The following is a 16,773-nucleotide window of genomic DNA, read 5'->3' on the forward strand; positions in this document are numbered from 1 at the left end:
TGAAAATGACTCAAGAAACCCCTTTTTGATACCTACCCCCCTTCTTTACCAAGTTTGAGTGTTTATTATTCATGATGGAATTGTCATCTGATTGCATCGTAACTTTTTATTTCCCAAGTCATATATATAATCAAAATTTACTGCGCCAAAGATCTCACAGCCATAGCATAAGCACCCTCTCTAGTCTGGTGTCCACCGATGAACCCACTCGCGTGCACAAACACCGCACCCTCGGGAATCTTAGGCGCGCCACTCTCCGCCGCAAGGACACCATCCAGGTCCGCATCACGCACACCGCGCCAACTCTCCGGGAGAGGCTTGCGCGAGACAAAGCTCCCCTCGTTCACGGAGACGCACTGCACACGCCACTTGGCCCCCTCCGTCGCACTCTCCGGGTAGAGAACATAGTAGACCTGTTCCGCTTCCGAGTCAGAACCGGCGGCCTCCCTCTCGAAGTTGTAAAGATGCTCCTTCCACGGCACACCGCCCTGGGGGAGGACAAGGATCCGGCCGGACGGATGCACCTCACGGCGGGATGCGTAAGCCGCCTGGACGGTGTTCCAAGCGGGGAGCCACGAGGAGCAAGCATGGCGGAGCTTGCGGGAGAAGACGGAGCCGATAAATGTGCTTGCCTGGGCAAAGAGCGCATCTTCCTCCTGGGGCTCCTCGGACGAGGTCGCGTCGGGATAGTTCATGTCGCCCACCACAGAGGTGATGGTGATGCCGCCATCCCTGAAGCGCTTCTCGATGCTAGCGGCGGCCACGGCCTCCGGGTCGTACGAGGCGATCCCGTTGTCGTTTGCGTCGATGGCTTCGATGAAATCGGCATAGATCTTGTTGTAGAGCAGATCGACGTCCTTGTGGTCCTTGGGGACGGACATCTGATTGGCGATGATGTCCCGGCCGAAGTGCATGTAGACCAGACCGGCCGAGGAGAGTTTCGTCTTGTATCCTGGGAAGGTGGTGGAGAAGGTGCGCTGGTGGTGGTCGTAGCGGTTGTTAGCGGCGTCGTATTCGCCGCCAACGTCGACGACGGTGTGACATGTGCCGAGGACAGCGGGATCGCGCGTTCTGATCAGATTCGAGTGCGAGTAGGACGGGAGGAGACGCAGGAGGTAGACGGCGAGAGCTTCGTCTGCGTGGAAGTGACCACTGGGAAAGCAGTCAGTCAAAGTCAGTGTTGAGCAGTCAAGGAACGTACTTGTGTGTTCCAATAACAGGAGACCCGATTCTGGGCTTCTTAGCGACGGTTTCCTCGGCCATTCTAACTAATTGGCGCAGTAGCATGTATACTGGAATTCTGGGAGATTCGGAAGTTGTGAAGCCAAAATAATTGAGGTTTGATGGAGGGATGTTTGCTCTGTTTGCATGGCGGCACTGGGCTCATTTTTGTATATATGTCAATCCAGTTAGCACACTCGATTTTACATCCCAACTGAAAGCTCCAGAGAATATTTGATCGAATATGTGCAGTGATGGACCTATGAATACGGGGCGCGCAGGCCCAGGTGGAACCGAGTGGTGTAAATCAGCATGGTAATGCCAGTAGTCTATTTTATTTATTATATCTGTTGTGTTGCACAGAGATTTCTACCTCTATAAATCTTGGTCCTATTAACGCCCACCGTCTCTCTCATAAATAATGTAACCCTGCATATAGCTTAAACACAGGTTAACCGCCTAGGATCCATGGACGCAGCTCTATGCGTCCTTGCTGATTGTCTGTGTAACTTCATCCAGGCATCCGGCAGCAGCGGCGAAGAATCCTAGCACAGTCTATTGAATATCTGAGTCAGTAACTGCCAGTACACAAGAGAGGAGAGAGAGAGAAAGAGAACAGACCTTTGAGGGCTGTAGGACGCGAGAAAGGTATTCGGGGTGATACTGTGCACCGACGAACCAGGGGTGGTCGCGGATTTCGACAATCTCCATGCGCTCACCCTTGACATCCTTGCCAACGAAGCTGAGGCCAGCCGCCTCGATCTGGTCCACCATTTCTGGGTTGACTTCGTAACGGTGACGATGCCGCTCCAAGATCTGCGGCGCCGAGCCATACAGCGCCCTCAGCCGCGACCACTCAGTACCGGGCTGGAAGATACAGGGGTGCTTGCCCAGGCGCATAGTTCCGCCAAGCTTAGTCTTGTCCACCTAATAGAGCTGTTAGTGGCCAGTGAAGACATGGTTATAAAAGTTCCATGAAAAAAAAAAAAAAAAAATACCTCGGGCATATAAACGATAGCGTGGTTCTTGGCGTTGGGGTGTAGCTCCTCACTTCCGGCGTCCTCGATTCCGAGGACGTTGCGAGCATACTCGATGACAGCGAGCTGCATACCGAGGCAAATTCCCAAGTACGGCACTTTTTTTGTGCGCGCCCACGTAATAGCCTTAATCATGCCTAGAGTGCCTCGGGTACCGAATCCGCCAGGGACACAGACTATATTGTTTTAGCTATCCTCTCTCCCGCTATTACCAGGGGTTGAACATGTGCGTCGAATCACTTACCGCCATCAGCTGTGCAGACGTCGTGCCACGCCTTGTGGAATTCGGCCGGTGCGCCCTCCAGGGTCTCGTCCTCGAGATGCGACGAATCCACCCAGATAATCTTGAGCTTCTTGCGGCAGTGCATGGCGGAATGCTCGAATGCCTTGCTCAGACTCGTGTACGCGTCATGAAGAGAGGTGTATTTGCCCACTAGTGCGATTGACACCGTATCGCGGAGATGGTCCTGGCTATGGGCGAGATCGACCCAATTCTTCCACATTTTGCCGCCCTGCTCGATACGTTGGGTCGGCAATTGGACGGATGTGAGATCGAGCAGGTCGCTGAGGGTGTTTAGGAGCTTCTGCCTTTCGAGAAGGAGGGGCACATGGTAAGTCGTAGACACGTTGTGCACAGCGATGACCTGCTTTCGGTCCATCTGGCACATGTTTGCAATCTTTTCGATTGTACTCTTCTCCAACGGCTGCTCACAACGGCAGGCGATCTTGTTTTCACAAAGACTATTTAGTTTGCATTATCTGATAAAGGGATCAGGATGTCACGTACTAGGTCTGGGTTTAAGCCGGCACTTCGGACGTCACTAACGGCCCTTTGTGTCGGCTTCGTCTTTTGTTCGCCTCCAGGTCCTGGTCTAGTTCATCGTCAGTTTTGGATGTCGCTTGTTTTGATTAGATATGAAACCTTACGGCAGGACAGGGACGTATGAGACATGGATCTGCGCATAGTTGCCCCTGCCAGCCCGTCTCTGGAGCTGGCTGACGGCATGGATAAATGGGGCACTCTCAATGTCTCCCACCGTACCACCTTTGCATTTTCCGCGTCAGTGACCATCACTAGTTGGTGAGATACGACATACCCAGCTCAATAATGCAGACATCGGGTTCGGCCCCGGAATCGTCAACGGGTATTTTGGCGACCCGCTCAATCCAATCCTGAATGGCGTTGGTGATGTGAGGAACCCTGTTGATTGTTCAGTATCATCATGACCAAATGAATCCTCCAATTTTCATCGTGCTTACACCTGAACGGTTTTTCCGAGATACTGGCCAATGCGCTCTCTTTCAATGACGTGTTGATAGATCTTGCCAGTCGTGATGTTGTGGTCACGGGTGAGTGTGGTGAGAAGATATCTCTCATAATTGCCGAGATCAAGGTCCATCTCGCCACTAAACAGCTTATTAGAGCTCTGGCTGATATAGGAGGGTCGAGGGCAGCGATAGGGAGAATAGGTTGCCTCGAAGAATCGTGAGTGTTTCTATAGGTATACATACCCATCTAATGCCCAAAGTCAGCCACTACTCTTAAACGTATGATTTACCTTCAAGAAGTGTCTTAAGAGGAGACTAGAGCCCAGTTCTCCATGCGGACCAAATCCTTCAAGATATGGGCATGTTGTTGTTGGCTGATAGAATACGTACCATCTGTTACGTAGACCTCGCCGTGCCTGAGAAGCCAGTATACATTAGACCAAAGTCGGTTACAGATCGGAGGACGAGCACGCACTCAATTGGGGACATTGTCCCAGCATCGATATTGATGTACGGATCAATTTTCTATTTTTTTATTTTAAAATCTAGAGTCAGCAATTGCTTAAGGTAGAGGTTTTAAAACACAGACGATGTTTCTGCAACTTCCTCCCCAGTAAGAGAATGCTGAGCTCTAGGGGAACATACAATGCTTGTAACTCTGAGGCCTATGGTCTTCAGCAGAAGACCAGTGCTAGAGGCAATAATGCCTTTGCCCACACCGGAGATAACACCTAGTTGTAGGGATTTCTGTTAGCTTTCCGGAGGTAAAGCCAACCCAGCTGAGTGTGCGTGAAAGGGGAAAAAAACACTCGTATTTCAACTAACCTCCTGAAACCAGAACGTACTTCATCTTGGCGTTTGTAGACCAAAATTTATAGAAGTGATGGTGTATCAGGGAATCCTCGACGGCCAGTCCCTCCAACAGCTGGAAGGGGAAAAAAAAAATGTGATGTGACGCCGCCCTTCGTGCATGTGAGAGTCATGGCTTGTGCACTAAGCCTAGTTTGAAACATCAGTCATGTGACTGTGCCCAAATGTTGAGCCACTAGTCTCCTTCTGGAAGGCATTTGTATTAGTCAGACTGGGCGGTGGGAGCCACCCGCCGAAGAGGGAAAAACTCTGCCCCGTAAGATACACGGTTTCTTGAAGTAGATCCATATGAATCGTGATGGAAAATGAGGAGAGATGGACGGGTTGACCAAGTGATCTACATAATAATGCCTGTAGAGGAGTAGCGGGCGTATTCAAGGTTGTAGACATTTACCCCAGCTAACTATAGGGCTGGATTTTGGTGAGGGGTACATCCGTTATCTGTAAGGTACCTAACTGATACCTGATCGATAAGGTTCAGTCCCAGCACCTTAAATGGCTTATATAATCAGAGCCATCTGGAGCGCTGTTCCCTTTTGCGAAGACGCCAATTAGCCTTCTCTTCTCAGTTTAGAGCTATTTCGCAAATATCTTGGCCACTTACCGAGATCAATGCGACAAAGTGACAGGTTGAAGGGTGTGGAGCACTGCGTTCAAGGGCTGATGTGGAAGGCTCCAAGGGAACTCGAGCTCCTCCAGTCCGAACTGGAAGCTTTGACGGCAACGGAATGGAGTAGAGTTGTAATAAGTTAAAACTTACTCCGGACGGCGCTAGATAAATTACGATTGTTTAGCTCTGTCTCAGATCTTCATCAGCGGGTTCGTATATCTGGCCGTCCTTCGAGACAAGCTTGAGAGAGGGTAACGCAACAAGCTGGATGATGTCGGAGCTGATGCTTAGAGTGGTGATGGGGTGCAATCCTGAGGTGTGTTACTGCACTAGTTATATTTCACCTGCATCAAGATGATCAATGTATTCAAGATCATCCAGCCTCAGACCTAATCTTCCGTTAGTGACATGTAGGTGGAGATGATCCATCGACAACTGAGAGCCTACCTCCTATTCATCTCCCCTTCAGACACGTTGAATTAGGGACGGACGCCTTTGGATAATTATCAGCTCGTTTGAATCAACAATATCGCCCATGACTAGCCTGTAGTATTATCAAGATTGGTCAATGGGATCGAACCAGGTAGTTGTAGATGATGATGTGCTTCCACGATGGAGAAAACACAGTGGGATGAGACAACCTTTTGGGAATAGAGGTGTGCAACGGCATCTCTCGGAATTCCCTCGAGCTTCAACCTCTCTGGAAGCACAAGGGAAAGTTATCGCCATCACCATTATTATTATCATTATCATCATATATACATGTACAGGTATCTTTTAGGATCATGCCGTTCCCCGTCCAGTCCTTCCAAGATGTTATCGGCCTCAGTTCCTTCATGATACACGCCATTCGTCACCCCTTGGATTTCCAGTCCAGTGTTGGCCCCACGCTCAGTGAAATTACCTCTGGCCTCCTGGGTTCATCTTTCGAACCGGGTCGTGATATTCCCGATCTATCAGGAAAGGTCATCTTTGTCACTGGAGGTAAATCCCCTCGTGGCTGTTGGAACTTCACACCCCCTTTCCCCACTTGGGGCCAGATTCTGCTAACAGCTCACTCGAACCCCCAGGAAACACCGGACTAGGCAGGGAAACAGTCCTTCAACTCGCTCAACACAATCCCTCACGGATATACCTTGGAGCACGAAACGCGACCAAGGCACAGAATGCAATCAGCTCCATCCAAGACACACTTCCATCCCCTGAGGACATCCGACATATCCCGCTCGACCTAGCGTCTTTCAAATCCATCCGGGCGGCGGTTGAGAAATTTCAATCAGAATGCGATCGTCTAGACATTCTGGTGCTTAATGCCGGTATCATGGGGTGTCCGTCCTCCCTTACAGAAGACGGGTTTGAAATCCATTTTGGAACAAACCATGTGGGCCATTTTCTCCTCACAAAGCTCCTGCTCTCCACACTCCAGCAGACCGTGTCCAGCTCCGAGGATGTTCGGGTCGTGACCCTGAGCTCACTAGCTAACCAAAGTTCACCATCCTACGATATCATGACATCTACCCAAGCGCTCATGGGGACCGGATGGGTGACGTGCTACGGGGCGTCGAAAGCGGCCAATGTCCTTTTCGCAGCGGAGCTTGCCCGTCGATATCCAAAGATACTCTCCGTTTCTGTTCATCCTGGGGCGGTGGCAAGCGACTTGTATGAGCAGTCTAAATCTTCTGACCTATTCTCACGGGTTGGTATCAAGGTCATGGCCAACTTCTTCCGAAGTGTTCGTACTGGAGCACTAAACCAAATCTGGGCCGCGACTGTGTCGAAAGAGCGCTTGATTAATGGAGGGTATTATGTTCCCATTGGGGTAAAGGGAGTGAGCGCTTATGAAGATGATGCGGAGATGGCCAAGGCGCTGTGGGAGTGGACAGAGGAGCAAATTGCCCTAAAAAAATCTTGGAACTTTTGCATCTGAATAGGATATATCAACCTTTTAGGCACTTGGTAGTATATATAATGAATGATCTCCGTCTTTATTGGATCTTCTTGGATTCTGTTGTTTACTGCAAAAGGACCGATCCTCCCCATGTCACACCCACAACAGCAAAGATCAAGACAAGATCATGCAATCTTTCCCACTTCCAATCGCCTTCAGGAAATATCCTGATCCCAGCTGCATATTGCAATTGCAAGTCGGATAAGCTGTTGGCCGATCTCCACAGTGGGGATTGTGGGGATCTGGAGCATCGTCTCTTGGATAAAGAAGAAATCCCGGGGCTTCCCAGCTCCAATTCATCGCTTCAATTGCCGGCATTTCCTAGATTTTGTCCTCGATTAAGATCATGTCGTATCGCAAATATCTTCCCGACCTGGGTATCCCGCGTTTCCAGGAGATGCGCACTCAGGATGCACATGAATATGCAGATGCCTTTAAGAACGGCCACAATCCGCCATGGCTGCACGCTTTGTACATGCACTGGAGGGAGCTCCTGCAGGAGCCCTTCAAGGGTGTAACTACTGATGGTATTTCTTTTGCTTGGATAATCTCAAATTCCTGAGAAAGCTAACAGGATCAGGAAATGTCCGCCCGAACCTGTTTGAACTCCAAGACGAACAGATCTCCATCGACAGCATCGTCGCCCCCGCAGAACACCTGCTCTCCCTGCTCACAAGCGAACAAAAAGACACCCTCTGTTACCACATTGATTCGCCTGAATGGCGCACCTGGTCAAACCCCGAGTTCCTCCTCAGTGACAAGGGTCTCCGTCTAGATGAAGTCTCCCCATCCATCCGCACCGCCATCCTTGCCATTCTCCAATCGACTCTCTCCCCAGAAGGCTACGACAAGGCCTTGAAAGCCATGCGGACCAACCACTTTCTCGGAGAACTTGTTGAATCTCCACGGGTCATGAACGAATTCTCTTACAACTTCGCCCTGTTTGGCCGCCCTTCCATCACCCGGCCGTGGGGCTGGTCCTTTTATGGCCACCACCTATGTCTCAACATCTTTCTGTATCGGAACCAAATTATCGCCTCTCCCTGGTTCACAGGTGCGGAACCGAATGAAATTGACGCAGGCCCGTACAAGGGCACCCGGATCCTCCATGTCGAGGAGGAGCTCGGTCTCAAACTAATGCAGTCACTCCCTGCTGAATCTCAAGCAACGGCCCAGATCTACAAAGAAATGCACGACCCCGCTATGCCCCCAGGACGCTGGAACCGCGACGACCAGCGCCACGTCTGCGGTGCTTACCGCGACAATCGGATCGTCCCATATGAGGGCGTCCCCGTTTCCTCCTTTACCGAAGAGCAGAAACGGACTGTCTATGCCATCCTCGAGCAATACCTCCTGTATCTCCCCGGCCGCGCACGACAACTCAAACTTGAACAGATCAAGCGCTTTGAATCGGAGACGCACTTTTGCTGGATTGGTGGATACGCTGAGGAGGATCCGTTCTACTTCCGGATTCAGAATCCTGTTGTGTTGGTGGAATTCGACCACCACTCGGGCGTGTTCTTGAATAACGAAGCGCCCAAGAAATTCCATATTCACACGCTCCTGCGGACACCCAATGCGGGCGATTATGGATACGCCATTCGCCCCATGATTCCGGCTGTGGAGGGGCTGGCGGGGAAAGAAATTACGTGGTAGACTAGTTTGTCGTAGGTGCTGATGTGTTGTACATATTATTATTCTCTTCAGTATATATATAATGTCATGTCCGTGCAGATGAATAATTTATTAGCCCTTCTGAAGAACTGAAGCGCAGTTGATATCGTCTACCGGGTCGACTTCGGCCCATCAATACCACGAAACCCCGAGCCCCATTACTATAACTTCACTCTCTCTCTCTCTCTCTCTCTCTCTCTCTCTCTCTCTCTCTCTCTCTTCTTATACTTTCACTCTCCTTCTCAAATCTACCTAACCCGCCACCATAACTCATAATCAAAATGTCCCTCCCCCGCCTTCTACCCGGCAAAGTCGCCGCCATTACCGGTGGTCTCACAGGAATCGGCCGGGTACTTTCCCCCACCCACACATACTACCTACCTAGCATACCTGACCCTTCTTAACCGTACCTATATATATATATATATATATATCTCCAAAAGGCAATCGCCCTCGAGTACCTCCGGCACGGCGCAAAAGTCGCCGTCAACCACCTGGGCAGCAGCACAGACGAGCCCCTCCTCGCCGCAATGCAAAGGGACGTAGCCGAGGTCCTCCTCCTCCTCGCCACACAATCCGAGCCGAGGCCCCAGGTAGAAGAGAGATTCCTAGCGGTTGCAGGGGACGTCTCGAAGCCAGAGACCGGGGGAGAGTTTGTCGCGCAGATAGTGCAGGCGTTCGGACGACTGGATGTCTTTGTTTCGAATGCGGGGGTGTGCAGGTTTGAGGAGTTTCTGGAGTACGTATATTTCTCTCTCTCTCTCTCTCTCTCTCTTTTTTTTTTTCCCCTACACTCGACATAGAAAAGAAAAACGAAACGATAGAAATGAAATATATACTCACATACGAGCACCACCGAGGAGCGGAAAAGCGTAACCCCCAAACTACTCGACCACACGATCGCCACAAACCTCACCGGAGCATACTACGCCGTGCAAGCCGCGGCGCGCCAAATGGCGCTCGCGCAGTCTCCTCCCGGCGGCTCAATCATCGGGATAAGTTCCATCTCTGCCCTCGTGGGGGGGGGCCAACAAACGCACTACACGCCCACGAAAGCCGGCGTGCTGAGCCTGATGCAGTCGACTGCGGTGGCGCTCGGCAAGTACAATATCCGGTGTAATGCGTTGCTACCGGGGACGATCCGCACCCAGCTGAATGATGAGGATATGAGTGACCCCGTGAAGAAGCAGTATATGGAGGGGCGGATTCCGCTGGGGAGACTGGGACAGCCTTGTGATTTGGCGGGGCCGGCGGTTTTTTTGGCGTGTGAGGAGTTGAGTGGTTATGTGGTGAGTTTTTCTTTTCTTTTCTTTTCTTTTCTTTTCTTTTCTTTTCTTTGATAGACGGGTGATATACTTATAATCTCAAAATAGACTGGTGCGCAATTACTCGTTGATGGTGGACTCTTCGTCAATCTGCAATAGTCGCTCTCGCCCTCTCTCGTACACAGTACGATGCAATATGAATCATGTGAATAAGATGAGTGTACAGTAGATTACATGCTAGACATACAGTAAAGGCGACCAAGCCAATTCTATCCTTGGTCTTCGTGCCATGCAGATCATTTCGTCAATAATAATCATCAAGGCAGAAGAAATCCACCAGCCAAACTCCAAGCCGGAAACCGCCAGAGAAAAAGAAGACAAAACCCAGCCATCTATCTAGTCCAGGTGCAAGACCGCATGGAAAGGTAAAAAAAAAAAATATATCAATCACCCCTTCATAGTGGACAAGAAAGAATCCAGATTGTACTCTTCCTGGTACTGACGATCATCCCACAGCTCTCCCAAATCGTCGAGCCATCCCTTCTTGCCCTTCTCCTTAACTTCACCGTCGATATCCACCATGTCAACTTCATTGCCTGCGGCGTGTTCCGAGGGCTTCTCTGCGTTCTCGGCTGTTTCACCAAGATTAAAGAGATCCAGAAGTTGATCGGTGTCCATCGTGTTCAATCCTGCGTTTTGCTGATTGACAACAGTGGATGCGACGTCGATCTTGAATCGTTGCAGACTGAGAAATGTTAGCATCTGCTACATCCAACCCTAGACAACAAACTTACCTCAAGATCTTCTCCTCCAAAGTTCCCCGTGTAATCAAGCGATAGACATTGACCACCTTCTTCTGACCAATACGATGTGCTCGGTCCATAGCTTGAATATCCTTCTGCGGGTTCCAGTCGTGTTCCACAAAGATGACGGTATCAGCACCTGTTAGATTCAGACCCAGTCCGCCAACGCTCGTAGTCAACAGCAAGACATCGTAACTTGGATCCGAATTGAATCGATTGACAATATCTTGACGTTTGGTTGCTTCAACACTGCCATCCAGACGAAGATACTGGACGGAAGGAAGAAGTTTCCGCAAAACCTCGGTTTGCACAATATCAAGCATTTCCTTCATCTGACAAAAGATCAGAGCTCGGTGGGGGCTCACATAGCTAGCGCCAGTGGCGAGGTCCCCGTCACTTGGTGGGTCGATACCAATTCCACAGTCTAGAAGCAGATCGCGCAAAGCACTAAGCTTAGGTGCATGCGACACATCTCGGATCTGCGAGTTCTTAGCCTGCAGGTACTGCTGGACCTCGGCATACTGCTTGTGTCCTTCCTTGACGACAAGAGCGGGGGAATTGCACAGACGACGCATGTATTGCAGAGCTTGGAAGATATGTTCCTTGTCTGTTTTTTCCGAACTTCCCATCTTCTCCTGGAGCGCCTTCTGCTCTTTCTTCGTAAAGTCTTCAAACAGCTTCCTTTGGAGCTCACTGGGATCACAGTAATAGTTCTGAATGATCTTCGGTGGCAGGTCGTTCAAGACCTCTTCCTTGAGGCGGCGCAGCAAGAAAGGAAGCACCTGCTTATGTAAAGCCTCGATTGCCAGGGCGCCAGCCTCCTGTTCTTTCGATGACGACTTGCTGAAACGGCTCGCGGCGATCGGCTTCGCGAAACGGTCCAGAAAGACCTTTTCCGTGCCAAGGAAACCAGGCATCAGGAAGTCAAACAAGGACCACAGTTCGAGGACATTGTTTTGAATAGGAGTGCCAGAGAGGATCAGGCGGTGGTTGCTGATGATCCGCTTGACCGCAATAGTAACCTTTGCCTTGGGGTTCTTGATAAGGTGACCCTCGTCTAGAACACAATAGTTCCAATTGATGGATCTGAGGAAGTCGTTGTCGTTTCGGCAGATATCGTAGGACGTCACAACAATGTCAGCACCGGCTAGGGCATTCTGCAGCTTCGAGCGTTCCGCGGGTGGCCCAACATAAGCGACACAGTTGAGGAACGGCGCATACTGTTTCACCTCCTGCTGCCAATGGCCAGAGAGGGATGGAGGGCAAACAATCAAGGACGGGAGCTTTCGCACCTCCAGAGCCTGAGTGCGGGCGAACTCTTCCGCTCGCAGATGATGATCACTGGCCACAATGCAAATTGTCTGGAGAGTCTTACCAAGGCCCATGTCATCACAGAGAATGCCGTGGAGATTGTAGCGGTTAAGGAATGCGAGCCAGTTGACACCTTCTTGCTGATACGGCCGAAGCTCCGCCTTAATAGCGACGGGCAGCTGAAACTCCTCGACTTTCCGCGAATCCAACATCTGTGACATGAACTTCCGCTCCCGATCACGTCCTTTCAGCAACTCCTCCGATAGACCAGGTGGGTCTGGAATACCAGCTTCCAGGGGAACAAGCTTGACCAAGGTAGCGAATGAGGTTGTAGCAAGCAGTCTCACATCATTATCGGAATCACTCATTCTTCCGAGCACAGGGACGACCAGGAAAATAACGTATGGCAAAATACCATCTTCCATCACATGGATAAGGTGGTAAATACACTCCACAGCTCCTTGGCGGTGATGGACATCCAGCGCATTGTTGATGGTAGGCAGGACCTTCTCCACCAACATAGTCATGCCTTCCACCGTGACAACGCTACAGATGGTGGCGAAACACTTAGCTGCCGCATATCGGATGACAGAGAGTCGACACTGAAGGGCCTTGGCGATCAGAGGCATGAGGTCAACAACCCAGGGATACAGACCAGTGTCGAACTTGGGCAGCAAGGCTCGCAGAGTGGACAGTCCATCAACAACCTCCTGGCCCAACTCATCGGCCGGGTCGAGGATGGTAGAAGGAAGGTCTGCGGACAGAGCTTCTTTGAGGGGTCGCTCAACCAATGATGCGAGGTTGGGAACCTTTTCCATGAGCTCTGCGCCAAACTTGACTGCCAATTGTTCCAGAGCATCCTTCGCACCCCGACGCATAATTTTTGCTTCCTTTGTCTCCCTCTCAAACCTCGCGGCATCCGGATGGTCTCTTCGGTCTTCTTCCTTACGAAGAGACAAGATGGACTGCTCCAAGTTTGCATTGTGGTGAAATTCAGGGGTTTCAGAGGTGTCAACACAACAGTATTTGACCAAATTGCCGATAACCTTGTCGACAGGGCCTCGTTTTGAAGCAGCGGTGTAGTGTTCAACCAAAGTAGCAACGGCGGTGGCAGATCTTTGCTGAAGTTCAGCATTCTCTTCCTTCTTAATGCTGTCCATCATGCCCTTAATAATAAGACCCGGCTTCTTGGGAATATCATGGAATGCAACCAATGCCCCCGCGGCTGCAGCCTTAATCCGCAAATCTCTCTGCTCTCGGACATCTCTTGCTTCACCAATCGCATTTTCGGCTGTAACCCGAGTGTCATTCAAAACTTGAAGAGCGGTGATGCGCTGAGCAGGTGCTAGGCCCTTCTTCAGCCTATCGAAGTCAGGCCCAACCACCTTTTCGGCATCGGATAACGAGAAGGCATTGGGGCCCGCATCGGACTCCCCCTGAACAACGACAGCCAGAGTTGGTAGTTTCGCGCCTGGCACATGCGCATGGTCTCGGAAGGCATTTAGTAGCGAGTGACATTGTGCCCGGGCAACCTGCAAGTAGCATGCAATGTCACTATACCACATGGGACGGTCCTCTTCGAGAATGACTCTGAGCTTATCACACAGAGAAGTGGTGTATTTGCCCTTTGCTCCAGCAAACTTGGCATACTCCTCCACAATCATGGCTGAGGAAAGCTGCGACGAGGAGGCAGGGTGGACGACGCCTTCCAAAATTGGTTCCCAAAGGCTGGCGAGTTTGTTCCTGTCCCAGAAGGAAAGAAGTTGACCCAGCGCCTTGGCGGCATATATCTTGGATCTCAACATGGTATCAACACCTACCAGATCAATATCGCCCTGGAGCATATGCCCGTCAACATTATGGGCGGAAGGTGGAGGAGGAGCTTCTTTTTTCTCGGCTTTACGCCCGCGCTTTTTGGGCCCATCAACGGTTGCAACTGCCGAGGTTGGTGATGATCTAGCTGGGATCGATGCACTCGTAGGGTAGGGTACGCCAGATGGCTTAATGAAGAGTGAAGCATTCATAGGAATAGGATACCGGGGAACGCCGAAGGGTGCGATGCTCAAAGTGATCAGAGGTGTGATATGGCTGGACAAATCGGTATCCGGGTTGAACGATCCCCGATGCTCCAAAGCTTTGAGTAACTCAGCCCAGACTTGGAGAGATACCTTGAGAACACCCTCGTTCCGCTCTACTAACAAGTTTTGGAAGATCAACCGTAGAGCTTTGCCATTTACCCAATCATTGGTACCCTCACCTTCAAGCTGTAGGAATGTTAAGAGCGCCCGAAGTACTGCTGATCGCACACTCGTGATAGTATGTCGCAGGAATGGGTAAAGACGAGGGACAAGGTTCCCGAATGATGATTCCGGATCTACAGCGGCATTCTCCTTCATAGCATTGAGGACTTGCTGGAACGTGCACAGTTTCGCGAGGAGATCCATAACAGATCCGGTGCTGGCACTAAGATCATCTTGAAGGTTCGAAAGACAGTCCCAAACGATGTTCATCAGGGTGCCCAAAGTGGCTTGTCGTGAATTGACAAATTCCTCAGCGATCGGCACTAGGGTTGCAGCACTCACGGCCCGTACGTCGTCATCGTAGTCACCCAAGCCCTTCATCACTGCCTCCAAAACACCGTCCATGAGGTTCGAGTCCTTGACGAGCAGGTCCTTGCGTACGGCCACCAAGTATCGAAGACCAATCATGCCGCCGTGGCAAACCTCCCAAATTGGGCGGTCAAGATCCAGATCTGTTTGCATGATAATCCTGTAAAGACACCTGTAGACGGCGATGACGGATCGCGAGGGGAGTTGGGATAACAGGGCACCGAGTGTCTGACCGACGGTTTCACGAATGGGGGCAACAACATTATCAGAAATGTAGTCCCCAAAACGATCCAACATGAGAACACAAAGGAGACGACAGGCAAGATCATCCAACCACGTTCGATTCAAAGCGTCATTTTCGGCTCTAGTTTTCCCATGTAAGCGTCCAGCTCCAGCACCTTGAACACGAATAACCTCGCGAAGGGCCATCGCTGCACCGTGTCGAACCTCCCAGTTAGGATCAAAAATATCCACCATGAGAAATTCGCACATGGGCTCATACGGCCACGCAAGGCTGGGTCCATCATCAAGGAGTTCGGGCTGAATGAAAGGCCTCTCGGGAACAGATTCGCCCTTAAACTCGGACACTATCTTGGAGTCATCATCCTCGCCCGCGGGCCTATCAAGGGAAAAATAGTCTGCTTTTGCGTCACCATTCCGCCCTTCTCCATTCTCTGTTTTGATAGGATGAGGAGTGCCGGCAGACGGCGTGGTGACATTCTCCGATGTCCTACGTGCGGACAGGTCGACCACTCGTACTTTATTCGCACCCATCTTGGCACTCTGTTTATTTTTGCGCTTTAGTTGATTGAGCTGTCGCTTACTCAGGCCCGGCTCTTCGCCATTCGCGGGTTCGCTAGGCGATGGAAGGGGTTGCTGGGCTGTGGAATGGAGATGATGGTTCTCCTTTGAGGAAAAAATGGTGGCCAGCTTCTCTTTCGAGCCCGGGGTCTGTTTTAGCACCAGATCGGCGTCATCGATCCAATCCTCCTCGACGTACTCCCCTGCGAGCCCCAGTCGTGCGGCTAACGTCTTCTTCTGGTGCTGTAGCCGGGCGGCTGGGTCCATGCCAGCCAATAAATACTCGTAGTCTTTCCCCCCGCTGCCCAACAGCCTCTTTCCATGCTTTAGGACGGCTGTGATATCCAACGTTTCCAGGCGCAGCAGTTGGTCGTCCGCGGACGCAGCCTGTTCCTCTTCCGACTTGATTTGAACATCGATGTCATCTTCCTCGGGCTTCTTGATATCGTGACCATCGTCTTCATTGGGATCGAATATGTCTGCATTTGTGACAATGAGGCCCATAGCCTTGGCGGCGGCTGTCCTGGTATCCCATGATTTCGACCTGAGGTAGGGGAGAATGCGACCTAGGAGGTTAAAGAGCTCATCAGGATGTTGCTTCTGAACATCGGCCAGCTGCTGAGCGGCGGTATTTCGAATAAGAGGAGTGCTGCCTGTCTCGAGTAATCTGCCCTAGCGATCAGTAACCAGCTACTTCCTCCATACCCAGGTACAACCCAGCAGGTAAATAAAGATGCATGATAGGTACACTCACGTGACGAGACGATCTAGTCTAGCGTGACAGTTAGCGTCATGTTTTTATCGTAACCAAAAAAAAAAAAAACAATACCGGGAGGGAGCGGGAACAAAAACTTACCTGGAGGTCATGCTGGTCGTGAGTTATTTTTGAAGGGGTACAGGGAGGGATTAAATCAAATAAATCAGAAGGAAAGAAAAGAAAAAGAAAGCAAACGTGGGGTATTGAAGCAAAGAAAGCAAAAAAAGTGAGGCAACTGTAGACGCGCGCCGACTCAAGGGGAGATTAGGATTACTAGTAATGGTAAGTAAGCGGTAATGTAATGTATAATAAGAGAGAGAGAGAGAGAGAGAGAGAGGCTGCAACACAGGGTCATGTAACGTAACGTAACGTAACGTAAACAGTACGTGAAAGTTACACGCACGTCACAGCCATAGAGCAAGCCACAGACGAAGGATCGGAGGGAGGAATCATGCAAGGGAATATAAGAGGGTGGACAGACAGGATAGAGATGACTTCAAAGGTGATCGAGAGAAGCGCGCGAAAGAAAGAGAAGATGATGGAGTGGAGATGGGAGATCTCATCGAACTGAAGTATCAAAAATTACGGCGAAGTATGA

At 50.7% G+C, this 16,773-nt stretch overlaps 5 protein-coding genes across 5 annotated transcripts; 2 read left to right on the forward strand and 3 right to left on the reverse strand.

Annotated features, from left to right (window-relative positions):
• Positions 1–38: 38 nt before the first annotated feature.
• P175DRAFT_0505182 (MYG1 family protein) lies at positions 39–1,298 on the reverse strand. Its single transcript, XM_040898031.1, has one exon. The coding sequence runs from the start codon at positions 912–914 to the stop codon at positions 138–140; it is 777 nt and encodes a 258-aa protein (XP_040748428.1). The 5' UTR covers positions 915–1,298; the 3' UTR covers positions 39–137.
• A 223-nt stretch (positions 1,299–1,521) lies between these two features.
• Positions 1,522–4,450, reverse strand: P175DRAFT_0505183 (putative CTP synthase). Its single transcript, XM_040898032.1, has 13 exons — positions 4,353–4,450; positions 4,173–4,258; positions 4,003–4,052; positions 3,918–3,943; positions 3,888–3,890; positions 3,519–3,666; positions 3,356–3,459; positions 3,186–3,303; positions 3,046–3,130; positions 2,503–2,983; positions 2,220–2,434; positions 1,843–2,148; positions 1,522–1,776 (listed from the first exon to the last, which is right to left on the reverse strand). The coding sequence occupies exons 1-13, from the start codon at positions 4,375–4,377 to the stop codon at positions 1,702–1,704; spliced, it is 1,722 nt and encodes a 573-aa protein (XP_040748429.1). The 5' UTR covers positions 4,378–4,450; the 3' UTR covers positions 1,522–1,701.
• A 1,253-nt stretch (positions 4,451–5,703) lies between these two features.
• P175DRAFT_0467401 (uncharacterized protein) lies at positions 5,704–8,623 on the forward strand. Its single transcript, XM_040894939.1, has 4 exons — positions 5,704–5,991; positions 6,078–6,835; positions 7,299–7,482; positions 7,536–8,623. Exons 1-4 carry the CDS (start codon positions 5,793–5,795, stop codon positions 8,609–8,611), a joined length of 2,217 nt encoding a protein of 738 aa, XP_040748430.1. The 5' UTR covers positions 5,704–5,792; the 3' UTR covers positions 8,612–8,623.
• A 287-nt stretch (positions 8,624–8,910) lies between these two features.
• Positions 8,911–10,102, forward strand: P175DRAFT_0561097 (SDR family NAD(P)-dependent oxidoreductase; the record flags this gene model as incomplete). The annotated part of the gene is made up of 4 exons (XM_040901021.1): positions 8,911–8,979; positions 9,073–9,368; positions 9,480–9,918; positions 10,003–10,102. 4 exons carry the CDS (start codon positions 8,911–8,913, stop codon positions 10,051–10,053), a joined length of 855 nt encoding a protein of 284 aa, XP_040748431.1. The 3' UTR covers positions 10,054–10,102.
• A 53-nt stretch (positions 10,103–10,155) lies between these two features.
• On the reverse strand, positions 10,156–16,381 carry P175DRAFT_0110373 (DNA-binding ATPase). Its single transcript, XM_040892359.1, has 3 exons — positions 16,275–16,381; positions 10,689–16,190; positions 10,156–10,639 (listed from the first exon to the last, which is right to left on the reverse strand). The coding sequence occupies exons 2-3, from the start codon at positions 15,920–15,922 to the stop codon at positions 10,342–10,344; spliced, it is 5,532 nt and encodes a 1,843-aa protein (XP_040748432.1). The 5' UTR covers positions 15,923–16,190; positions 16,275–16,381; the 3' UTR covers positions 10,156–10,341.
• Between the last annotated feature and the right edge of the window lie 392 nt (positions 16,382–16,773).

Source organism: Aspergillus ochraceoroseus (assembly GCF_002846915.1).
Source record: "Aspergillus ochraceoroseus IBT 24754 chromosome Unknown P175scaffold_12, whole genome shotgun sequence".
NCBI lineage: Eukaryota > Fungi > Ascomycota > Eurotiomycetes > Eurotiales > Aspergillaceae > Aspergillus > Aspergillus ochraceoroseus.